At 37.9% G+C, this 27,047-nt stretch overlaps 1 protein-coding gene across 4 annotated transcripts in view; it reads right to left on the bottom strand.

Annotated features, from left to right (window-relative positions):
- Window positions 1-27,047, bottom strand: part of AFG1L (AFG1 like ATPase) — a 192,190-nt gene that overhangs the window by 50,131 nt on the left and 115,012 nt on the right. For all 4 annotated transcript variants that reach the window (XM_037064995.1, XM_037064997.1, XM_037064996.1 and 1 more), the window contains one exon: window positions 11,613-11,695. In XM_037064995.1, the coding sequence (XP_036920890.1) occupies window positions 11,613-11,695 (83 nt within the window). The remainder of the gene's footprint in view (window positions 1-11,612; window positions 11,696-27,047) is intronic.

Here is a 27,047-nt window from a genome sequence, read left to right as displayed (position 1 = left end):
AAGACAACATGAGGCATAGCAACATCTGCATCATGAGAGTACCATAAGGAGAAGAGAGAGAGCAATGGATCACGAATCTTAATGCAGAAATAATGACTGAAAATTTCCCGAATCTGGTGAAGGAAAAAAACATACAAGTCCAGGAAGCTCAAAGAGTTCCGAACACAATGGACACAAAGAGGCCCACACCAAGACATATCATATTTAAAAGGGAAACAGTAAAAGACAAAGAGAGAATCTAAAACACAGAAAAAGAAAGAATTAGTTACCTACAAAGGAGCTCTCATGGACTGTCAGATGATTTCTCAACAGAAACATTCTAGACCATAAGTGGAATAGTCAAAATACTAAATAGTACCTACAACCAAGACTACTTCACCCAGCAAAGGTATCATTTAAAATTAAAGGAGAAATAAAGAACCTCTAAGACAGAAAGTTAAAGAACTTCATTTCCACTAAATCAGTATTACAATAAAGGTTAGAGTCTTCTAGAAGAAGGAGGAGGAAGAGGAAAAGGAGAAATAAGAAAAAAGAGGAAGAAAACAAAGGAACATAGTTAGAAAAACGGCAATGAATGTATACCTATCTATAATCACTTTAAATGTAAACAGCTTGTATGTTCCAATCTAAAGACATAGAATAGCTGAATGAATAAGAAAATAAGACCCATATATAAGTTGTCTATAAGAGACCCACCTCAGAATGAAAGATACACACAGACTAAAAGTAAATGGATGGAAAAAGATATTTCATGCAAATGGAATGGAAAAAAGCTGGAGTAGTAATATTTATATCTGACAAAATAGACTTTAAAACCAAGGCTATACAGTAAGAAACAAAAAAGGACACTACTTGTTGATAGAGCAATCCAACAAGAGGATAGAACCCTTGTAAATATTTAGACACCCAACATAGGGGTGCCTAAACATATAGAAAAGAATCTTGATGGACAAAAAGGGAGAGCTTGACAGTGATATGGTCATAGTAGGGACTTTAACACCCCACTGACTTCAATAAATAGATCTTCCAGAGAGAAAAATGAACAAGGAAGCAGCAGCTTTAAATGACACACTATATCAGATGCATTTAATTATTATCCTCAGAGCATTTCACCCCAAAGCAACAGAATATACATTCTTTTCAAGTGCACATGGAGCATTTTCTAGGATAGACCACATGTTAGGACACAAACCAAGTATCAATAATTTAAGAAGATTGAAATCAAGCATCTTCTCTAACCATAATGGTATGAAACTAGAAATCAACCACGGTGTGGTGGGGGGGGGGGACCGGAAAAACATACAAAGTCATGGAGGCTAAATAACATGTTACTTATCAATGAAATCAAATAACAAGGCAAAAGATACCTTGAAAGAAATGAAAATGAGAACACAATGACCCAAAATCTGTGTCACAGTGAAAGCAGTCCTAAGAGGCAAATTCATAGCATAACAGGCCTACATCAAGAAACAATACAAATCTCAAACTAACTTTACATTTAAAGAAACAAGAAAAAGAACAAGAAGCAAAACCCAAAGTGAGTATAAGAAATGAAATTATACAGACCAGAGCAGAAATAAACAAAACAGAGTCAAAGATCGATGAAACCAAGAGCTGGTCCTTTGTAAAAATACGCAAGATTGACAAACCTTTAACCAGACTCTTCAAGAAAAAAAGAGAGAAAACTCAAATAACGAAGTAAGAAATGAAAGAGGAGAAATGACAACAGACACCAAAGAAATATGAGAGATTGGAAGGAAATACTGCAAAAAATATATATGCCAACAAATTGGACAATATGGATGAAATGCATTCATTCCTAGAAACACACAATCTTCCAAAACTGAATTAGGAAGAATAAGAGAATCTGAATAGACAGATTACACCTAGTGAAATTAAAGCAGTAATTTAAAAAACTCCCAACAACAAAAGTCCTAGACCAAATGGTTTTTCACAGGAGAATTTTACCAAACATTCAAAGGAGAACCGACACCTCTCCTTCTCAAATTATTCCAAAAAACTCAAGAGGAGGGAAGACTCCCAAGTTCATTTTACGAGGCCAGCATTAGTTTAATTCCAAAACCAGGATAAAGACATTACAAAGAAGAAAATTATAGGTCAATATCACTGATGAACATAGATGCTAAAATCCTCAATAAAATATTGAGGACAACAGTGTGGTGATTGTGGGGGGGGCACAGAAATTGGTGGGGGTGGACAAGGGTATGAAGGAATAAATGGTGATGGGAAAAAATTAATTAATTAATTTAAAAAATTAAAAATGGTACAGCTGCTTTGGAAACAGTCTGAAAGTTCCTCAAAAGACTAAACAAAGTACCACACCCAGAAATTCCACTCCTAGTTTTATACAAGAGAAATAAAAATTTAAGTCCACACAAAAACTTGTACATGAATGTTCATAGCAGTGTTTCATACAAAAGCCAAAAAATAGAAGTAACCCATATGTCCACCAACTGGTGAATGTATAAATAGAAGTTGTATATCTATACAATGGAATATAATAAAAATGAAGTACTGACACCTACTACAACATGGATGAATGCTAAAAACATTATGTTAAGTAAAAGAAGTTAATCACAAAGGACTGCATCTCACTATAATTCCATTTATATGAAATATCCAGAATAAGCAAATCTGTAGAGACAGAAAGTAGATCAATAAATTGCCTCAGCTGGTTATGGGGACAGGGGTAGATGTGGGGAGAAGAAGTGATGGCTAAGGGATACACAGTTTCTTTTGTGGGTGAAAAAAGTTTTAAAATGAGTCATGGTGATGGTTACCTGGTTCTGTGAATATACTAAGTCATTTAATTATATTCTTTAAATGAAGAATTGTATGGCATGTGAATTATACTTCAATAAAGCTGTTAAAAATAAAAATAATATCCTTATCACCCTTGCAAAGTTAACAATAATTCTCCAATATCATGACATATCCAGTTAGTGTTAGCATTTCTCCAATTCTTCCACAGTTTTTGTTTTTGATCTTATAATTTGTTTGATTCAGGATCCAAACCAGCTCTACATACTGTAATTGGTTTATTTATATGTTCTTCTTTTTCTTTGACTTTTATTAGCATTTACTTGGGGCTGAATTTACCCCTACGGCCATAAGGTTTTTGTTTCTTCTGGGCCTTTTCTTCTGTGCAAGCTACTTTTCTGGTTTAGAACAATCTGCTCTTTTTCAGGAAAGATCTTCTCCATGTGGCAGCGAGCTCGAAAATGGGTTCATCAGCCCATGGGCTCTGTAAGTTCTTGGGAGCTTTGTTCACCTGAATGTGCTCAATGACCAGAGAATCTACATTTAAACCCTAAGTTCATCATTACCCTGTGTTTTTAAGCAAGGGCAGCAAAAACTCTGCACTCTTTTTTGAGTGACCTGCAAGTGTGACAAGTGTGTCCAGCTGCACTGTTTGGTCTGGGCACAACTATAGACTCCACCTTGTAATGACAGAATAGGACACATTGCTGCTGTAAAGTGACATCCTTCTGATCCTTGGTGGCTCCTGGATACACATACACTTGACTGCCTGGGTAGTTTCACGAGTGTTCTTAAAGTACATGCAAAGCTTAGAACCTCTTTTTTTTTTTAAAGATTTTATTTATTTATCTTTAGAGGGGAAGGGAAGGAGAGAAGGAGAGAAGTATCAATGTATGGTTGCCTCTTATGAGTCCCTTGCTGGGAACTGGCCTGCAACCCAGGCATGTGCCCTGACTGGGAATCGAACCGTGATCGTGTGGTTCACAGGCCCGCGCTCAATCCACTGAGCTATGCCAGCCAGGGCTGAACCTCTTGATTTGCATGGTTTTGTAGGGTTTTCTGGGTTAAGTGAATAGCAAACCATTTCAGAGGTCACCTTAGGCCACTTATGAGAAAAGGTTTACATGATTTTTAAGTCTCCTTTAAACTCTAGGTTCCCTCTTTTGTTTATTGTTAAAGAAGCAATTTATTTATGTAATTTTTTAAAATACAGACTTCATTTTTATTAATATATTCCTCTGATGTCATTTAAAATATTCCATTGCCCCTAATATTTCCTACACATTGATCAAATTCACATTCCATCTCTGCTCAGTTATTGAGGAACTTAAAATCATTAACTGGATTCAAATTATGAAGGGCTTGCAAAATGGTGGTATTCTAGACTATTCAAACTCTTTTCTCAAAAGTGGCCTAAGGTGACCTCTGAAATGGTTTGCTATTCACTTTTATCTATAAAACTTCTATAAATATCCCCCATCATTTTTTGTTATACTAAGGATTAATTCCTTTAAGACAGAAAAAAACACTTGATTCTTTCTTTTTACTTACCAGTTTTCAAGCTAATGGATTGAAGACCCATGTTGAAGTAACAGGACCGAGACTTACTCTCCTTTCTTAAACAACTAAAAACTCTCTAAAATATAGGAAACAATGGTTTTCAGATATTGGATATCAGAAAGCACAGGGCAATGATCCCGAGGGAAGGGAAACAAATGAGGTGAGCTCCAATTTACTGTCTGATGAGAGTTTCTAGGCTTCAAGGAACCCAACCAGATCCCAATGGCCTCTGTGAGATCACAAAACAGAATTCAGAATTTGCAAGGTAGAGTACTAAAATGAGAGCTATACAGAGAGAGAATAGACAAAACCAGAAATTTTGACACCTGTATCTCAACAATTGACAGAAAATGTAGAGGAAAAATCAGTAAGAATACAGGAAACTTGAACAACACTATTAACCAGCTTGACCCAAATAACATTTAAAGAAAAATCTACCAACAATAGCAGAATATATGCACTTTTCAAATGTACAAGAAATGTGATCCAAGATACACCAGATTCTGGGCTGTATAATAAGGCTCAAAAAACTTAAAAGACTCAAACTATAAAATGTTATTATGATTCTCTGATTACAATGAATTAATTTGGGAATGGTAACCAATAGATATATAGAAAAATCACCAAATGTTTGGAAGCTAAACAACACACTTCTAAATAACCCGTGGGTCACAGAATAAATCACAAGGGAAAACATGACATATTAAAATGTATGAGATACAATGAATGTAGTATTTAAAAGAACATTTATAACAGTAAGATGTTTATGTAAGAAGAGGGGAAATGTTTAAAAATCAAGGACTTAGGTTTCTATCTTTAAAAACTAGAAAATAAAGAGCAAATTAAATCCAAACTAAGAAGAAGGTAAATAATAAAGTGTGCAGAATTCAGTGAAATAGAAAAAAGAAAGCAATAGAGAAAATCAATAAAACCAATGTTGTTTCTTTGAGAAAATCAACGGAATCAATAAAACTCTCACCAGATGACTGAAAAAAATAGAGGATTTCGTATCTTTAAAGATTATTATTATTATGAAAAATGTAACACATAAAATCTATGTAGAGATAATAGTATAATAAAGCCTATAATATCAATCACCCACTGAATACATGTCCCATCTTTTTTCGCCTACACCTTCCCTTAACTCCCCCACACTGGATTATTCTGAAGCACATCCAGACACCATATTATTTTATCAGTATATATTTTAGTTTATGAATATCATTATCTCTTAAGTAAGTAAATCTGTATGTTCTGCATCATGATACTAAGAAGGAATAAAACTTAATCTGTAAATATCAAAATGCCCCCAATGGTCTTCCTCCCTCTCCCAGACTGAAAAACTGGCCAGATCAACTGCTTGCACCTCATGAAACAAGACAATGTCTCTAATTGCCAGAGGCAGAGATTCTGTCCCTTGCTCTGAAGAACTGACTTCAGGAAGGCCCAGGGTCTAGTCTTGATGAAGGATGGTAACTTGACCTTAGGTGCCTGCTGACTGACAGTAAGCAGTCAGGCATGTCCTAGGCTTTGCACCTGGTAATGGAACCCAGTGAGCAGGCAGGCACACAGCTAGACTCTCCCCAACTCAGCCGCCCAAGATGCAAAGGTGACCTGATGGGATCCTTGTCCTGCTTTTTTTGTCAGCTAATGAACAATCATGGGCTAGAAAAACAACTTTAAGTGACAATACACTATGCTGTCTTCTGTATCCTCTGCTGCTAAATAAATTTTGTATCCTCTAACTGTGTGGTATTTCTCTTTCAATACCATTACTGCTCCAATTGTGACACCATGCAAATTAGTGTCAGAAATAGGAATGCTATGAATATAGAAGTCTCTAAAAGATACATGAGACAATTCAGGGACCTGAAGGGAAAAAGAGCTTGGCGGTCTATAACTAGCTTAAGTTCACAGAAAACTTTTTTGTAGACGATGAGAAATAAATTATTTCAATGGGGTATGTATACAGCCTGCTAAGGGCTATGAATGATCTACCACAGGCTGTCCAACCTTTCAGCACCTCTGGGCCCACCGGAAGAAGAGTTGTCTTGGCCACACATTAAATATACAAATACTAACGAAAACTGATGAGCAAAAAAAGGTCCATGATTAATTTTTTGTGATAATCGCCAGCACAGATAAGCAAAAAAGTCCTTACATAATAACCCTAATTTTGTAGTGGCCCTTTTGATAATCTTTTAAAATTGTCAAGCTGGTCCCAAGTTTGTGATCACTAATACAGAAAATGTATATATCTAAGTAATAAAACTTAGTAATAAACTAATGTTTTAAGTAAATTTATGATTTTGTATTAAGCTGCATTCATAGCCATTCTGGGCCCCATGCAGCCTGCTAGCAGCAGTCTACTAGACCCCTGCTCTAGTGCATGCAACTAAAACAAATTACAGTATAAAAGGATGGGGGCTAGACTTCATTGTCAAGTTGCTTCTGCTGGCAGACGTTTCAGAGGTTGGTTCTTCAGTGGGAAATGAAACAGGAAATGATGGAGCTGGTACCCTAACTGGTAAAAAACTAAGACTCAAAACTATAGATTTCAATGTCTGAGTCAGAAACCCCTGGAATGGGGATTCTGCTGAACCAGAAGATGGCAACATTCCAGGCAGAAGACAGATCTCTGCCAAAGTTTAAGGTAGAAGATATAACAATTGAACTACAAAATGTCTTAAATTTTCATTGATCTGTTTCTCTCAGTTGAGAGTGGAAAAGTGTGTGTAGGGAAAATCACAGACAGGAACAACATGTTTTTAATTGTGGGAAGTACATTTTAGTTTGTATGCGCTCCAGGCTGTGTTTTCGCAGACCTTGTAAAACAGAGCCATAACTTTGAAGCTTTGTGTTTTTGCCAACAAACATTTTTTTACTAGTTCAAAGATACATTCCCAGGGGTGGTTTGCTATTTGGAATAGTTGTTTCCCAAGTGCAATATTGAGAATACTTAAGACAGAACAATTGCTGAAAGAAAAATTGGTAAAAGTATTTAAGGAGAAACTTTTTTTAAAATGTGTTCTACCTGGCTGGTGTAGCTCAGTGGATTGAGTGCGGGCCTGCAAACCACATGATCATGGTTCGATTCCCAGTCAGGGCACGTGCCTGGGTTGCAGGCCAGTTCCCAGCAGGGGACTCACTAGAGGCAACCATACATTGATATTTCTCTCCTTCTCTCCTCCCATTCCCCTCTAAAGATAAATAAATAAAATCTTTTTTAAAAAATAAAATAAAATAAAATAAAATGTGTTCTAAAGATGGATAAAAGTCTACTTTATTAGCCAGGTTAAAGAATATGTGAACTTGGGGGCTGTATCTGAAAAGTTGTAACATATTTTTCATCATTTTCAGTATGAGCCATAGTACCCAAATACATGGAATTGAAATAGCCTTGAGACAATTTAACTGAAAAATGCATTCAGATGTAATTTTGTGAAGTGCTAGATGACTTCTGTGACTAGGAGCTAAATGAAGGGAAGGAAGAAAGCCTGGCTTCTTAAAGGTCCGAGGACTGCCAAATGCACCTGCTGGGAGACGTGGTCCTCCTTGGGACTCTCTCTCACCTACGCATCTTGGTGAGTCTGCCAAGAATGCATCTAACCGTTTCTCAGGTTGTGTTTGTAGTAAAAAACCTTGAGGGATGAGGCAATATCTACCTTGAGACACAAAGCAAGCTTGCTACCTCTAGCTAGAAAACAGGACATTCCCCAAACTTGAGTTCCTCTCCTACAACAAAATTCACTGCCTATGCAGGCATCCAGCTAAGCCCTCAGCAAAACTCACCATCCCCACCCCAATGGGACTAGGGAGCCAGGAGGGAACCACCATAACATGCTCTCTGAGGCTATGCTAAAGATGAGAAGCTCGTATGTGAGTATGACAGAGTGTTTACATAGGAACCCTCCCCCCATCCCCACTTGCGGTTCCTTCAACAGACTTAGCAGCAAAAGGAGGCTGTGTAACTCAGCTCCTGAATGACAAAGGAAAATGAAAAGCAACAGATAAAGGGTGAGTCCAAGGTGACCTGAGGTCCTCTTCCCAGGAAACCATAACCTCCACAGCAGTGACAAGGAAAATGGCCTGGAGCAAATCTGATATGCCCCTCAGCAGTGGTGCTCCCTTGTCTGAAGAAGATGCTCATTGATATGTAAAATAATAGCCTCTAGTGCCACTAGCCCCCAAGCAGAGAATTAGTATGAAGGAGTTATATTTTCTGGAAGGCATGGATGGGGCTATTAGGCAAATATCAGGCAGTTCAAAATAGATTACTGGTCCAAGCCCCCATCCAATCAATGGAAATGGAAGCCCAGTGCTTTGTTGACCTGTCTGAACTCAGGCAAACTATATTCCTCACACAGGGATACTTACAGAGCCCAGTCCACCAAGCAACCAGCAAGTAAATGATCTGTGCTCATCTCTGGGAAGACCAACCATGGGGTTACAGTAGAATGAAAACATGGGGCACTCTAATCTATGTAACAGTTTGGATATCTGTACTCAAGCTCTCAGTGGCTTGTAACTTGCTAATTTAAATTCTCCGAGACTGTTTTATATGAGTTTGAAAACTTCTTGGGATAGTCTAAAAGCCATCTGCAACTTATTTACAAAGGTACTTGGGGATTTCTAAATTGATTGTGATGCAAAACTGCAAATGAAATAGATTAGAAACAAATGTACAATGCCTTGTGTGAACCAGATGTTATAAACCATAGAGATTTTTCCACATCAACTTTTGGGGTAGTTTTAAAAAATCTATGGTAATCATGGATATTCTTTGAATTGTGTTTGGGGACATTTTTAATTGGTTTTGGAAAATTAGGCTGATAATATACTGAGTTAATGAATATTTCTATTTAGTTAAAGATCATATATGGGATTTTGCTTATATGAATTCTGAGAGTACCTGATGTTTCCCCAGAGGGAAGCTACCAACTTTTTCTTTTTAGGCCCCTAGTGTGCTAGTGAGATTGACATGGGGGTAGTCCGGATTTGCATATTCAGGAACCAATTCCAGATGTTTAAGCAGAGGGTAATAAAATAAACACACGTTTTAATGGGGAAATATATAGCATAGCACATTAAAATCTGTTACAGGGAACAACTAATGTTTTTCTGTAAGAACAGGATAAAAAGAAATCTAATTAAATCAGAAATTAATACATAAACAAGAAATTTCCTTCTACTGTCATAAAAGGAGTTCTTTTCTATCCAAGGGCCCATGTAAAACAATGAATTATATCCCTAGCACCCTGTCTTGGTATCTAATATTATTCTCACGCTTTTCAGATGATTTATTTTAATTCCTAATTCTCCCTAGGGGCGCCTTACCCTTTGGACCGAAGTGTGCCCCCAGGTTCGCTCTTCTTGGTTACCAGACTATGGGGAAAGCCCTTTTGATGTTAAATTTGTGACCAAATCTACCTTCCTTGAGGATTACATGAATTTACATATATTTTAAGAAAGCTGTTCCAGAGTTTCATGGACTCAGATGTCGTCGGAGTTTGTTTTCTTCCAGTACATGTTTTAAGCACAACCTGAATTTCATTGTGTTAGAACTGTATTACTTTTATCGGGAAGAGGAAGGGGTAACAAAGACAGGTCAAAGAGGAAATGTCTGTGCTCCAAGCAAAAGCAGCCTTTCCACCTCCTGCCAGTCCACCACGACCTCCCTAGCACCAGGAAGCAAATACCACGCTCCAGACCCAGACCACGTCTTCACTTAGGGGACTTCCCATTAGGAAAATGCTTGAATCCTTCCACATACAGGTACGCTTTGTGAGGAAACAGGGAACAAGGATTACCTTCTTTGAAAAATAAAGAGAATAATAATAATAAATTAATTTCTAAGTACCATACATCTGGAATATCAAGAAATAAGTAGCTGAGAATCAGAAGAGTCTGTGAACATCAAAAGAATAAAAAGTCCAGAAAACACAAACGTAAAAGAAACTGCGGGTTGGGGGAAGTCTAAGTTAAAGCAGAAAAAAGTGCTATAAGGGTTTTTTAAAATTATAAAGTACTTTAAAGACAAAGTACTTAAGGGCAGATGAAGAACCTCCTATAAATAATCATCAGAATCTGAATAATAAACTGAAATAGTCCCCTTGGTACACTGTAAAGTATGCAATTTTAATTACATGATTTTTCTGGCTAATTTCTGCTTCAAAAACAGTAAAGTACTTCTGCTTCCAAGGTGGCAGAGACAAGAACTTTTCTGAACCTCTCATATACTCACTGTCATCAAAATTTAAATGAGCAGAAACATGCCTTAGAGTTAAATCACAATTAGCCCTTAGACCAGCAATTTTCAACTGGTGTGCTGCTAGAATTTTTAAAGCATGAGATACCTGACTCGTGTTTTAAGGCACTGACCTCTTCTCCCTTAGGTTGTCAAATTAAAAAATTAGAAGCACCAATATAACAATAGCCATCTGGTGTGAATGAATCAAAATTATACCTATTCTTTTGTCAGATGAGCAAAAAAAAAATTTCTGGTGTGCTGTAGAATTTTAGTAATTAGTTTACATGTGCCATGAGATGAAAAAGGTTGAAAATCGCTGCCTTTGACTTATTTGCTGGGAACCTACGATGTGCCAAACATGGGTGGAAACATGGGCGGCGTACACGAAACAGCAGTGCGCATCTGTAAAGCACTTTTCCGTTTTCAGGTTCTAAAATACATATTTTACAACTACACTTGTTTTTCAGCATTCACTGCTCATGCCAAAGACATGTATTATTTATAAATTGGTCCACTCAGGAAAGTTTTAGCCCTTAAAAGACAAAATGTATCCAGTTGTACTTGTGTATATAAATTTTACATAGTTATGCATGGAAGTCAATCAACAATGATAAATACAAACAGATTATCTGACAAAATAAAACAACTATTTTCAGGGAACAGAAATGGAACATTTGTCAGAATATGTCTACAAATAATTAATCACTTTAGCACAATAAAGATATTTTCTTATTACTAGAATGTCTTATAAGAGCATAGTCATTACTTTCTAACCATCTGTCATCACTCCTCCCCAAAAAGCTAATTAGGGTTTCATCCAATCACACATTATAAATCATGCAAATGCGGATGGCAAAAAATGCAGTTTTAAGAAGTTAATATTATTTTGTATTTTAAAAATCACAGGCTTCAAAACTAGCCTTTCATGATCTAATAATTACCCTGCTATTTTTCCCCATCCTTTCCTGATTATTATTAGATAGTAAATTCAGGAAATTTAAAAAAAAACAAACAAACTTACAGGTAGTAGAGTTTTCCTGCAGCAGGAAGTTCCCTTTTCCGGTAATCTACCCCAGAGTCTAACTGGACCGTGTCACAGTACTCCTGCACATCAAACACATAAAATATATTTTAAACAAGTTATGACTTAGAATTACAATCTTCCTACCCTCCTATCTTTTTCATTTTTGACATTTTTCTCAACAAAATAATGAGTTTAGGACAAAGCAATAGAACTCAAATAAGAATTATAAAACTTGAATATTAAATATATAGCAAGCCAAAAAAATCAGTTTAGAAAATTAAGATTTGCAGCATGCCTTCCTGAAAGTTGCTAATAAAACAATGCTGTCAGCAAATTCCCCATATAACTGCTTTATATTTTTTATGTTCAAGTCATACTGTTTATTTTTTACAGTTTTTTAAAATTTATTGTATTTTTTCCATTGCCATTTGTCCCCCTTACACTCCCCTCCCCACTGCAATCACCACACTGTTATCCATGTCCACGATTCCTTTTACCATTTTGCTCACTCCCTCCACCCATAACACCACTACCAGAGCTCTCGGCCTGCTCTCTGTGAGTCTCTCTATGTCGCTTGTTAGTTCAGTTTGCTTATTAGATTCCATATCTGATTGAAATCATATGGTACTTGTCTTCCTCTGACTGGCTTATTTCACTTAGCATAATGTTCTCCAGATCCATCCACACTGTAATTTTTTTTAAAAATCCCAATTTCTATTACCTGGAAGTAAGAAGCTGGAAGCTATCAAAAAGAATAACTCATGGGTCTTAATCATCACAATAGCGAGATACAGGTTAAGCTAGTTGGGCCAGAACATTAGTGTCCACATTTTAAACCAGATGATCATACTCAAGGGTTGCAATATGTACAAAATCTGTCCAGAAGGTATCCAGCCATGTAATACGAAAAACAGAGACATTTATTGAAGAAGATATAAGAAACACTGTACAGCCCTGGCTGGTGTAGCTCAGTGGATTGAGCACAGGCCTGCGAACCAGAGGATCACGGTTCGATTCCCAGTCAGGGTACATGCCTGGGTTGCAGGCTGGTTCCCTGCAGGCCAACTCCCAGCAGGGGATGCACAAAAGGCAGCCATACATTGTTGTTCCTCTCCTTCTCTCCTTCCCCTCTAAAGATACATAAATAAATAAATAAAATCTTAAAAAAAAAAGAAACACTGTACATCAGACAATGATGTCTCAGTCCCCTTCAAAGTAGGCATCTTGGGACCTCATACAGTTCTCCCCAATTGCCATCAGCTACCCTGTCATATTCTCCTGAATCTCACTGATGGTCTGAAACCTCTCACCTTTCAAAGGTGATTTTAGTTTTGGGAAAACCCAGAAGTCACAAGGCACCAAATGTGGGCTGAAGGGGGCTGAGTCACCCAGGTGATTTGATGTTTCACAAATAAACTCTGCACGAGAGGTAATGTATGAGTGGATGCATTGTCATGATGAAGCTGCCAATCACCAGTTGCCCATAGCTGCAGCTTTCTGAATCATCCCAACAGTTTCCACAGAGGAATGTTCAAGCTTAATACAAAATGTGATGCAGATTCATTGTTGCTCTCCTCATTCAGTCATTTTGAATGTGACTGCCACACAATATACATGCTCACTCATCGGTATCTACCACCCCCCTGACTAGTACAGTGAAGGTGTCAATGTTCACGCATATGCATTCCAGTCCACGCTCCTTGGCTGCCAGGTTACACTAATGTGGTACAAACTATTCTCATTATATTAACAATGACTGGACTTTTTGCAGACACACCTTTTGCACTTCCCTTCACTTCTAAATGACTGCTACTGTCCTTGTCCTTCAGTTCCCTCTCCAGCCATCAAAGTCTTCAGAGTTCTTTCTGCAGTGAACACCTCCCTTCAACCTGAGTCATCCTGTGCCACTGATGTTCTCTCCTCCCAATTACTCCTTCCCTTCCATGCCCCCCTCCTTAGGGTGCTTATGTGCATGGGCATACAACACACACCCTCTAAAACTCTTACTACAACTTTTGGTCAGCTGACTTTATTTCAGGGGTACAAATATCAGATAGACAGAGATAGATAAATCCAGTCCAGTAAGACGATGGTGAGCAAGGGTTTTGGGGACAATTCAAGAAACATTTACAGGCTAATCTTTTTGTCTTCATTCGAAATGAAAATTGCTTTATGAAAATTCATGAGGAAAAATTGTATTTTAATAACTTCACTACTTTTATTAATGAAAAACTGCATTTTGGAGCCAAGGTAATTGTAGTGAATTGCAAATGATGACTGCAATAATCTCTCCATCCCAGTATGTGCCATTGACATTCCAACCATTGAGAAATGATGTCTGTGCCCCACACCCTTGAATCCTGTGCTAGGGTAAAATAGTGTTATGCAATAATATCCAAGGTGACATTCAAGGCTGGATGGATGTCACCTACCTGTTGGCTGGAATGCTTGCTCTGGAATCCTGAACCATCAGGTAAATATCAAACTGCCTGGAGGTAACCATGCCACAAGAGAGCTTAAAGCAGCCCATGCAGAAAGTTACCCTGGAGAGGCCCTGAGGTGACATGAACAGAGAGGTGTCTGACCAGTCCCCAGCTGTTCTAGTCGTAGCCACCATGGTACTGATGGAGCCCAAACTGCCAGCTGTTTCTCAAATCCCTGACCCACCAACACTGGGGAAGATAACGAAGTAATATTTCTTACACCTCTAAATTTTGTGGTCATTTGTTACATAGCAATAGATCATTAGAACTATCTTGGCACATTTGAGATACAGCAACATCACTTCTCCCTGAAATTGCCTCCTGGGTTGTATGGCACTGCTAGGGCTGAGTGGATGTTTGTCACCAGCACCAGAGGGAACAGACTGGACACAGCAACAATGACCACTTTCCCTCCTCCCACACTGCAGCTGCTAGTGGCTCAGGGAAGTAAAATAAAGTGACCACCCATCCCCCTGGGATGGAGGGGTTTCCCCCAAGACTGAGGGGTTTTCTGGATGTAGGACTTTTAGTGCTAACACCAGGACAGCTCTGGACAAACTGGGACAGTTAACCACCCTAGAAGTAAAGACCCAGAAATCTTGGCTGGAAGGCTGGAGCAGATACAACATTTTGACTTATATAGTTGACCCTTGAACAACAAGGGTGTTAGGGATGCCAATCCCCTGCACAGGTGAAAATCCACATACAACTTTTGACTCCCCAGAATCTTAACTACTAATAACCTACCATTGACTGGAAGACTTACACATAATATAAACAGTCAGTGAACACATATTTTGTGTTATTTTTACATGCTGTATTTTTACAATGAAGTAGACTAAAAAATATTAAGAAAATACATTTATAATACTTATTGAATAAAATCTACTTAAAAGAGAACCCAGTTCAAACCCGTCTTGTTCAAGGATCAATTATATATTAGAAACTGTGAATTTGATTCATATAAAATAATCTCCAAGAAGAAGCTGGTCTTCTGGGAAAGCCTCCGAAGCTGAGCTTTTGAACTTCATGTGTGAAGAACCACCACTGAACCTAACAGTCATGCCACCCTATAATGCCTGACCTGAGCAGCCAGTCGGCCTCACCGTACACACAACCCTAGCTCACCGTTCTAAGTTGCTCAAACCCACTCCCCAGGCCTCACTCTTAGGACTTGGACCCTGTAGTTCATCTCATCAAAAACAAAAACACTTTTGCCCATATAGATGCATTCCACTCTCCCCTTGCCTCAGAGGATCTGTAGAAAATATAAAGGTATAGCCATATATCTCTCTCCTTGATCTTGAGTAAAGTACTAAAGTACTGGGGAAAACCATACTTTCTCCCCCTTGCCCACACTATAATTGTGGGTGGCCAGCCATCCAGTACAAAGAAAGGGAAGGCACTTGCTTAAGTAGCACTTTATTCTCTCTCTCTCTCTCTCTGTCTCTCTCTGTCTCTCTCTCAGGGAGATCTGGGAAGTCTGTCCTGGTAGAGGCCAATTATTCATAAGCCACCTATGCCACAAAGAATATAATAAATATAACTTAAAAAGTATAGCAATTTGATCATACATTTCCCCAGGTTCTCTATTTCTTTTAAACCATAATTTATCTTATATGACTCAATATTCCTAATTTAGTTAAAAATGTTTCTCTTGGTTTGTTTTTTTTTTTTGGTTTTTTTTTTTTTTTTGCAATTAAAACAATAAGGTTAATGGAAGTTACACAAGCTTCAATTTCACTTTCTGGGTAACTTACTTTCCTCTCACATGAGTGATTAAGCCCTGCCAAATGATTGCATTTGTACATTCACTAATCACCACCAAGGAATACCTAATCAGCAGCAAAGGAACTGTAACCAAAGCCCTTAAATGTTAGCTCTTAATTGTCTGAAAAATACTAACACTCAGTTTATATTTTTAAAGAAAAATAAACCTCTAATTTTCAGATTTTATTCCTTTAAGCTAGATTCTTCAAAACACTTTGCAGAAGGGTGGAGGAGGATGAAGGCTAGGCCATTTCCAAGTTGAGAATGAATCTAGTTAAAGAGGTATGGTCTCTACGTAATTTCCTAATTTGAGGGATATTACAGGACCTGTGACCTCTTATCATCATCCAATTCAAATGTGTAAAACTAATCAACCACCAAAGAAAATGTATTTTAAAATAGTTTATGTATGTATACAAAAGACAAATACAATTACACAGCCCAAAAATGAAATTAGGAAGTTTGGGGAAGACGTGGGGGGAAGTTAACACACCCCTGGGAGCACACTTAAGAGTCAAAGGCCTTTGACTGTGGAAAGAAAAATGTACTACTAAAAGAACCATATTCCAACAGTTTACATTTTCCCTAAGACCTATTGTGTATATTTTTAGTGATTCTGAATAATATCATGAGGGTGACAACAATGATGTTGATGATGAAGATAGAAATAGAAAGAAATGAAGATGAAATAGAAAGAAACAGAGAAGAAAAGATAAATTGGGATGTTATATTCATAGTTCTAGGCTTAATTCTTTTTGATATCTTAAAAGTTTTATATGTGAAATAACTTTAGATTTAAATACAGGAGATATATGCTGCATACTGTATCATTTTGCTTGCTAAGAATACAATTTTATGTGTAAATGGCAAGTAAGAGTACAAGAAATACACTGAACAAAAAAATGTGGAAGGCTGGGTGGAGGTGCTTTCCTCTGGAGGCAGATACAGTTTCAGGTAAACATATTCACGCAGCTATACATTCTAAGGTACCTGTTTCAGCCTCATTTAAAACCACCATATGCTACTACTTTTAAGCTTAAGCAATGATATATAAAAATTCAATGCATAAACTTCTGTATATTTTAAACTTTTTATAATTTAAGTATAAAAATACAAAAAAGTACACAAATTATCAATGTCCAGCTCAATCGAGGAAAAAAGAACATTACTATCTTTGAATCTTAGTAGCTTTTCCTACCTCCCCAAAGGTAATTAGTATCCTGATTCTAGCACCATAGAACTTTGCCTGTTCTGGGAGCTTTATCTGAGTGGAATCATACAGTAGATACCCTTTTGTGATTGGGTCCCTTCATGTTCGCGGGATTCATTCATCCACGCATTGTATATAGTTGTAGTTTACCGACTGCTATATCATATCCACCATGTGAATATACAACAATTTATTGATTCATTCTACTACTGATGGACATTTGGGCTGTTTCTAGTTACTAGCCCTTTCAAATAATGCAGCCACAAAACATGATTTTACATGCCTATGTTCTTGTTGGATATAAATATACACAGCAGAGTAACTACTTGACTGTAGGCTAAGAGCATTTGCTCAGCTTTAGTAAATATTGCATTTTCCAAGGTTTGACTGTATAATCTACACTCAAACCAGTACTGTATGAGCATTCCTAAGTATATGTTTGGTAATACTGGCCTTTTCAGTCACAGGAACTCATGTGTTAACATAATATTTTTATAAATTGATTTTCAGGATGATACTAAAGATGTTCCATATATTTCATAAATATATTACGTTATTTTATATGACAAAATGTTACATTTATGGCTTAATAAGTCCCCTGAAAATGTATTTATTTTGGATCAACCTAACGAACATTGAACTCTATATGTCAGACACTTACGTGGTCACTGGAGATAAAATAATGAGTAAGATATAGCTTTAGCTCTGACAGTCTGATAGAATTCAGACGTTTGCCTCAAACTGCCATCTTCTTCTGCTCCCAATCACACATAATTTTTCAAAGTTGATTAAGTCCTCTGCCAGCTGCCTAAGCATGTGATTTTAGCCTGTTACTTAACCACTCTAGATGTTAGCTTCCTCCTCCATGAAACAAAGGAATTGAATCATGATCCCTTTCAGCCTCAAATTCAGAACACTACTGCTGAAGCTCTCTCCCGCAAGGGCTACGGCCGTCTGACTTCTGAGATTTAGAGCGGACCCCAGCCTCGGAGTCTACCGCAGGCCGTCCCGGCCCCTTCACTTTCTTGTCCATAACCTATTCCAAAGTAAATAAAAAAAAAAAAAACTTTCCCCACTCCACTGCCTTACTCCTACTTCCCAGCTACCCCAGCCGTCTCTCTCACTTACCTACACCCTATCACCTTAGTAGGTAAGGTCTGAACCCAGCAGTTTCAGAATTTTGTCAAGCAGTTTCAGAAGTTCTCTTCTTTTCCAAAAAGCAGGAAAGGAAGAAATTTAATAATTGCAAAGTGCCTATTGTATGACTCAATTATGCTAGACAACTGACTTGAATTTATCTCATATAATCCTCAAAATAATCATATACAGAGAACAGTAATCATTTTTTAATTCCCATTGTGCAGCTAAGAAAATTTAGGAAGATTTGTTTTGTGTTTATTGAAATCACTGCCATGGGCTGAACTGTGTCCCCTGAAAATTCGTATGTTGAAAGCCCTAACCACCCAGTACCTCAGAATGGGACTATGTTTGGAGATAGAGCCTTTCAAGAGGTAATTAAGTTATATATATACACACACACCGTACTTTTTGGACTATAAGACGCACTCCCCCCAATTCAGGAGGGAAAGGGGGCTGCGTCTCATAGTCTGAATGTAGCTCACCTGGTTCGCTGTGGGTGGGGAGGCGGCAGCCATGGAGCAGGGTCACAGGAGGCAGGAGCAGGGTCACCACTGCATTTTCCTCCCAAATTTGGGGGGGGCGTTAATTCTTATAGTCCAAAAAATACAGTATATATGTATATATAATTGTACATAACACATACATTATATATATATATATATATATATATATGTATATATGTGTATGTGTGTGTGTGTGTGTGTGTGTATATATATATATTCCACTCACTTAATTCTCTCAACCATACTATCAGGTAGGTGTTACTATTCCCGTTTTATAGATAGATAAGGAAACTAAAACACAGAGAAGTAACGTATCAATTATCAGAGAGCTCAAAAGTGGTTCACTTTTGAGGGATTTAAACCCAAGCATTTTGGCTCCAGGGTTGAGGTTCTTAACCACTTTGCCATATTGCCACCAGACCCCAAGGTACATTCAAGCAATCAGGACTTTTACTTAGATATAGAAGGCAATGCAAAATTCATGTGGGCTCATTAGGAAGTTCTTGCAGTCCTGTAAGCCTGCTTAAGAAGGCCCCAGCTGTGCTGTGCCCTGCGCATATGCTAACCAAACAAGGCCTAGTCTTGACAGTTACCTTGAGAAGCAGCTATGTTGCAATGAACTGATTTGTTTACTTACTTACAACCTAACCCATAGAAAAATGAAAAGGAGCAGTTTTTTAGACTTTATCCAGCTGTATTACACTGCACATAACAAATGGGAGGTTTTCCTTTAACGACTGAGGCAGAAGAAACAGATTTGGGCTTCAAGCCTGTAAGTTCCATGAGACAAGGATCACGTCTGTGTTGTTTATCACTGTGTCCCAGGACCTAGCACAGTACCCAGTACATAGTACATAGTAAATGCTCAGTAAATACTGGTCAACTGGATTTATAATTAACAAACTCATTTGTGTGCAAAGCTTAGGTGTAAAGCAGTATGTTAGAAACTATAGTAATAAGGCAACCAGTACAGTCCCTTTCCTAAGGAGCTTTTACAACAAAATGGGAACTGGTTTGACAGGGTTCTTGCTAAAACTGAACTCAGAATGGACACACGTGGACATGGCAGGCCAAAGCTGAGGCCAGCAGAGAAGAGGACTCAGAGGAAGCTAACTAAAGAATAGTCCAGGAGAGTCTCTGTTAGAAACCAGCTGAGACAGAAAAACTCATCCAGGAGTTCTATCCTCTTCCAAGTCAGAGTTTCATCCCAAGGCAGGGTATCCTCATGACAAAAAGATGAAACTTAGTACATTTCCACACCTATAAAATGAAGGTCCTGAACTACACCGACCTGGCTGATTATACCCACCACAACCAATCCATCATGTCTCATACAGTTTTTTGGTGAAACATCAAATCACCTGGGTGACTCAGCCTCTCTACAGACCAAATTTGGTGCACTGCAACTTCTGGCTTTTCTCAAAACTGAAGTCACCTTTGAAAAGGAAGATATTTGAGACCCTCAGTGAGATTCAGGGAAATAGGACAAAGCAGGTGATGGCAACTGGAAGAACTGTGTGAGGTCCCAAGGTGCCTACTTTGAAGGGGACTGAGGCGTCACTGTCCTATGTACAATGTTTCTCATATCTTGTATCTTCTTCAATAAATGTGTCTATTTTTCTTACTACATGGCTGGATACATCCTGGACACACCTCATATTTGTCTAGAGTTATTCTGCTCATAGAGACAGAAGACATGAACTCAGGTCTGCAGGCCACGTGCCTGTCCCCATGACGCATCCCTTCTATGTTTAGGACAAGATATGGAACAAAAGTTCAAAAATTCCACTACCTGTAAATATTTTAATAATTAGGATTTTGTAATGATTTGTTGCTAACTTAATATGTACAAGCAACATCCAATAAAATTCCCAGAGACCATACTCAAAAAGTGTACATGATTTCTTGTCATTTATTTATTAATACTCTACTGTGATCTATAAATGTTGATGTGGCTTCTTAAAAAAATATCATCTTGCTATTTGCAAATTCAATTTCACCATTTAATTTTCAATGTTATTTAATACACAATTAAAAAATAATTTGGCAAAACCTAACGAAGCTTTAATTGCACAGAACATTTGACCTAGAATCAGCACTTCTATAAAACTATCCTACAGAAACACTGACTCATGTGACTAAAAATACATTTGTAAATAGGTTTTGAAAAGCATTATTTGAAAAGTGAAAAACTAGGATAAACCTAAGTATACAAAAAATAGTTTTAAAATGGTAGTGCAGCTATAATGTGAAATATGAAGCAGCTATTTAAAAAAACAAATTATATCTAATATCAAAAGACCTCCAGGATAGCTTCAAAGGATAAAAGCACAACTCAGATTAAGAGGAAACGATTATCTTATTAATTTACAACAGAACAAAACTACATATTTAGGCTGGTTAGAGATGTGTATGCATATAAATGTACAGAAGAATATTTGAAAAGATACACAGTAATTTTTCCAGCTTTCTATGCGTTTACCTTTTTTAGATTTCACATATAAATGATATCATATGGCATTTTATTTCTCTGACTTATTTCACTTAGCATAACCCCGAAGGTCCACCTATTTTGCCACAGATAACAGGATTTCCTTCTGTCTCATGGCTGGAAAACATTCCATCGTGTGTGTGTGTGTGTGTGTGTGTGTGTGTGTGTGTGTATCTCACATTCTCTTTCTCCATTCATTTATTAATGGACACTGAGGTTGTTACCATGTCTCAGACTTTGTCAATAATCATGCAGGTATCTCTTATCTCCTTCAGCCACATAGTCCGAAGTAGGATTGCTGGATCATATGCTAGTTCTATTTTTAACTTTTTGAGGAACTTCTTTATTGTTTTCCATAGTGGCTACACCAATTTACAGTCGTACCAACAGTGTGGAAGGTTTTCCTCTTCTCCACATCTTCCCCCAGTACTTGTCTCTTATCTTTTTGATGACTACCATTCTAACAGAGGCACAGTTATATCTCATTGCGGTTTTGATTTGCATTTCCCTGATGATCAGTGATGATGAACACCTTTTCATGGACCTATCTGCCATGTGCATGTCTTTATAAATTGTCTGTTCAGTTCGTCTGGTCATTTTTTGGTTTCCTATCATTGTATTGCTGTATATTTCTCCCTTCATATCTGTTATTTACTTAATATATTTAGTTGCTCTGATATTGAGTATTTATATATTCTTGATTGTTATATCTTTTTAATGAATTGACCTCTTTATCATTATTATATAATAATCTTCTTGCCTTCTGTTGCAGTTTTTGACTTAAAGTCTATTTGTCTTATATAAGTATAGCTACCTCTGCTTCCTTTTGGTTTCTAATTGCATGAAATACCTTTGTTCTTTTCCCTTACTTGGAGAATATGTGTCCATAAAACTAAAGTGAGTCTCTTATAGGCAGTATATAGTTAGGTTGTTGTGTTCTTTTTAACCCATCAAGTTGCTCTATGCCTTTTGATTGGAGAATCTAATCCATTTACATTTACAGTAATTATTGCTAGGTAAGGGCTTATTAATGCCATCTTATTACTTGTTCTTTGGCTGTTTTATAGTTCACTTGTTCCTTACTTCCTCCCTTGCTGCCTTCCTTTTGTGAACAGATAATTTTCCATGGTGATGTGCTGTGATTTTATCTTTTATGAGTCTGTTATAGGTTTTTTCTTTTTATTGATTATGCTATTAGAGTTGTCCCAATTTTCCCCCTTTCCCCCAGCTCCCCCACTCCCTCTGGCAATCCCCCCTCCTTTGTTTATGTCCATGAATCATGCATGCGAGTTTTTTGACAACTTCATTTACTATACTTTTTCTTTCTTTTTTAAGATTTACTTTTAGAGAGAGGATGTGTGAGAAAAAGAGTCTCATGCACCCACTACTGGGGACCTGGTCCATAACCTAGGCATGTGCCCTGACTAGGAATCAAACCAGCAACCATTTGGTTCACAGGCTGGCACTTAATTCACTGAGCCACATGAGCCAGGGCTCCTATACTTGCTCTCAACACCCCTCTGCCTATTCTGTACCTACCAGTACAAGTGTACCAATACAAGTACATATTCTTAATCCCTTTACCTTTTCCCCCATTCCTCCAGACCCCCACCTCACTGACCACCATCCCAATGTTCTCCATATCTTTGATTCTGTCTCTGTTCTTGTCTGCTTAGTTTGTCTTATAGGTTCAATTGTTGATAGTTATATGTTTATTGCCATTTTAATGTTCATAGTTTTGATCTTCTTCTTCTTCTTAAATAAGTCCTCTTAACATTTCATATAATAATGGCTTGGTGATGATAAACTCCTTTAGCTTTACCTTGTCTGGGAAGCACTTTATCTGCCCTTCAATTCTTCAATAGCTTTGCTGGGTAGAACAACCTTGGCTGTAGGTCCCTGTATCCCATGCCTTTGAATACTTCTTGTTAATCTCTTCTAGCCTGCAAAGTTTCTTTTGAGAAATCAGCTGACAGTCTTATGGGAACTCCCCTGTAGATAACTAACTTCTTTTCTCTTGCTGCTTTTAAGATTCCCTTTATTTTTAACCTTTGGCATTTTAATTGTGATGTATCTTGGTGTGGTCCTATTTATATACATCCTGATTAGGACTCTGTGCTTCCTGGACTTGTATGTCTATTTCCTTTACCAAATCAGGGAATTTCTATTATCTCTTCAAATAGGTTTCCAATTTCTTCCACTTTCTCTTCTCCTTCTGGCACCCCTGTGATGCAAATGTTGAATGCCTGAAGTTGTTCTACAGGATCCTTACACTATCCTCATTTTTTGGATTCTTTTTTCTTCTTGCTGTACTGATTGCATGTCTTTTTCTTTCTTATGTTCCAAATCATTGATTTGATTCTCAGCTTTATCCACTCCACTGTTGTTTCCCTGTAAATTGTTCTTTCTTTCAACTAGTGCACCCTTTGTTTCTGACTGCATTTTTTATGCTGTTGAGGTCCTCACTAAATTCTTTGAGCATCCTTCTAACCAGTGTTTTGAACTCCACAACTAAAAGATTGCTTCTCTCTATTTTGTTTAGTTGTTTTTCTGGAGTTTTGATCTGGTCTTTCATTTGAGCCATATTTCTTTTTCTCATCATTTTGGCAGCCTCCCTATGTTTGTTTCTATGTATTAAATAGAGCTTCTTTGACTCTGTGTCTTGGTAGCATGGCCTAATATAGTAGGGTTCAGTGGCACAGCCTCCTCTATCTCCCAAGCTGTATACTCGAGGTGCTCCCTCCGTGAGGGCTGACTACTCCCTCCTCTTATAGATGAGTCTTGATTGCTCTAAGCAGATCTATGGGAAGTATTTACCCAATCCAGACAGCTGGTAGAACTGGCCATACCCCTGGCCAGCAACAACCTCCCTCTGTGGCTTGTAGAGGTGGTTGGGTGGTGCTCTGACATGGTCCGTAACTGTTTGCTGTCGCACAGGCTTTAGGGTTTCCTGGGTGGTGCAGGCCAAAGTCAGCCTCCACCTGTGTTCTGTCTTGGGGCCCCTTGGCATAAACTATAAAGCAATCTGCAGATGGCTGCTGCTAGTGCCGGGCCTGGGGCCACTGAGCAAGAGGTACAGGGGCTGGGTCCAGCTGCTGCTAGTTTAAATGGGTTTAGGAAGGTCCAAAGCCTGAGCCTAGCCCAGCTCTTCATACGGAAAAGCCACTGTTACCAGGGTGAAAGAGTTGCTTGGGTGGGCCACAGATTGGATAGGGCAGGCACTTAGGTAATCATCGAGGCAGGGCTTACCACGTGAACCAGGCTGATGGCAATTCAGATATGGTGCTGCCACATTGTGGCTCTGTGGGGGGGAGGGCTCTGAAAAGGTACAATGACTGCTGTTGCCAGTTCTCTCTGGGAGGAAGCTGTCTCCCAGCTCTTGCCCTCTTGCCAGACACTTCAGGTCCTCCCCATACGCCACTGGTGCCCTTCAAGCTGCTACCCTGGTTCTGGAGGCCAGAGGGAGTGAGTCTGAGTATGTCCATGTGCACAGTGAGGCCCTTTAAGAGGAGAGGCCTGAGAATCCTGCCATTTCTTGCACTGACCCAACCCCCATTGGTTCTTATAGCCAGAAGTTATGGAGAGTTATCTTTCCGGCACTGGAACCCTGGGCTAGGTGGTTTGGTGTGGGAGTGGGTCTCTTGCTCCAGAGATATCCTTCCATTTTCTATCCACCACACGTGGGTTCGGGACTCACTGACTCCAAGTCTCCATGTCTCCATCCCTCCTATCCTTCTGGATGAATGTGGTTTCTTCAATTCCTTAGTTGTCTGACTTCCATACAGTCAATTTTCTGATGTTCTGAGTGATGGCTGTTCTATATTTTAGTTGTAATTTTGCTGTGGTTGTGCAAGGAGGCAAGCCATGTTACCTACACCTCCATGTTGACCAGAAGTCTGTCTGCTGAACATACTGTAGAGTTTGGTTTCTGGTTACTGTGAGGCTCACACATAAAACAGTCTACTTTACACTAGTAATAGCTTAACTTCAACCACACATGAAAGCTCTAGTTTTTTACTACCTCTCCTTTTCTGTTTTTTCCTATTTACCTATTGTTATATTGTGCATATATTAACAAATTATTGTAACTATAATAATTTTATGGAAAAACACAATAAAAATACTCTCATCCTTTAACCTTTATAGCAGACTTATGGGTTGAACACACCTCCACATAACAGTGTGAGTATTCTGACTCTGACTGTCTTTGACTTAGTTTGAAATATAATTTTTGGAACTTACAATGATGTGAAAGCAATACATATTATGAGAAAACATACTTCAAATTTTGGATTTTGATCTTTTCTCAGGCTAGCAACATGTGATACAACACTCTCTTGTGATACTGGGCAGTGGCAGTGAGCCGCAGCTTCCAGTCAGCCACACAAACATGAGGGTCAAAAACTGATACTGTCCAGTGCACTATGTTGCCAGCACTTTTTTTGGATTTTGTGGTTTGTTTCTTCAATTCCCATCATGTCTACAAAATGCCAATCTGTGTCTACTACTTTTGGTAAGAAAAAAGAGGAAGGCAATTACTCTTGGGATAAAACTCAAAATAATTGCTCAACTGCAGAATAATGTAAGTGTTCTAATCATATTTAAGGTAAGCTAAGCTAAGCTATGATGTTTGGTAAGTTAGGTGTATTGAATTTATTTCAAATTAATGATTTTTTCCAATTTGCAATGGGTTTATAAGGATGTAATGCCATCATAAATTGAGGAATATCTGCATGTAGTTTACCTTTGGCAGTTTATTGTATAGGGTTCTGTTTTCATGTTATTAATTACTGTTCTTTTATTTCAGTTTAAAGAATGTCTTTCATCATGTCTTGGAAGGCAGATCTAGTGATGATAATATCCTTCAGCTTTTGTTTGTCTGGGAAAGGCTTTATCTATACTTTATTTCTGAAGAATAATTTTGCTGGATAGAGTAATCTTGATTGATAGTTTTTTTTATTTCAGCACTTTGAACATATTCATCCCACTTTCTCGTGGCCTGTTTCTGCTGAGAAATCTGCTGAGGTATCTTATGGAGTTTCCCTCATAAGTTGCAAGTTTTTTTTCTCTTGCTGCTTTTAAGATTCTCTCCTTGTCTTTGCTTTTTGACAATTTTATAATAATGTGTCTTGAAGAGAATTCTTCAATTTTTTTTGATGACCTATAAGCTTCACGAACTTAGATACCAAATCTCCCCCTCAGATTTAGGGTTCTCTGCCACTAAATAAATGTTCTCTTTAAATAAATGTTCTTCTTCTTTTCCCTTTCTTCTCCTTCTGAAACCCCAATAATTTACAGATTGTTTCTTTTGATAATATCTCATAGATTATATAGGCTTTCTTCACTCTTTTTCATTTTTTTCTCTTTGTTGTCCTCTGAATGGGTAATTTTAAAGTTCCTGTCTTCAGTCTCACTGATTCTTCTTGATCAAGGTTGACATTGATGCTCTATTGCATTACTTTTCCATTTCATTCATTGTATTTTTCAGCTTTGGAATTTGTTTAATTCCTTTGTATAATTTCTAGTTTTTTCTTAAATTTTGCATTTTGTTTATTGTTTTCCTGATTTTGTTAAATTGTGTTTTCTTATAGTCATTGAGTTTCTAACAGCAATTCTGGATTCCTTATGGGGTAAATTGCAGATCTCTGTATCTTTGGGGGTCAGTTACAGGAAGATTACTGTGATCCTTTGGTGATGTCATGTTTCCTTGATTGTTCATGTTCCTTAAAAGTTTTGCATTGCTGTCTTCACATTTAAGTGGCAGTCACCTCCTCTAGTCTTTACAGTTTGCTTTCAGGAGAGAAATACCTTCCAAAAGCCCTGCTAAGAATTCCA

Source organism: Sturnira hondurensis, unplaced genomic scaffold (assembly GCF_014824575.4).
Source record: "Sturnira hondurensis isolate 20B ecotype Veracruz unplaced genomic scaffold, ASM1482457v3 Scaffold0015596, whole genome shotgun sequence".
Classification (NCBI taxonomy): domain Eukaryota; kingdom Metazoa; phylum Chordata; class Mammalia; order Chiroptera; family Phyllostomidae; genus Sturnira; species Sturnira hondurensis.
The sequence above is the reverse complement of the archived record's forward strand: the minus strand, read 5'-3'. Positions and strand labels throughout refer to the sequence as shown.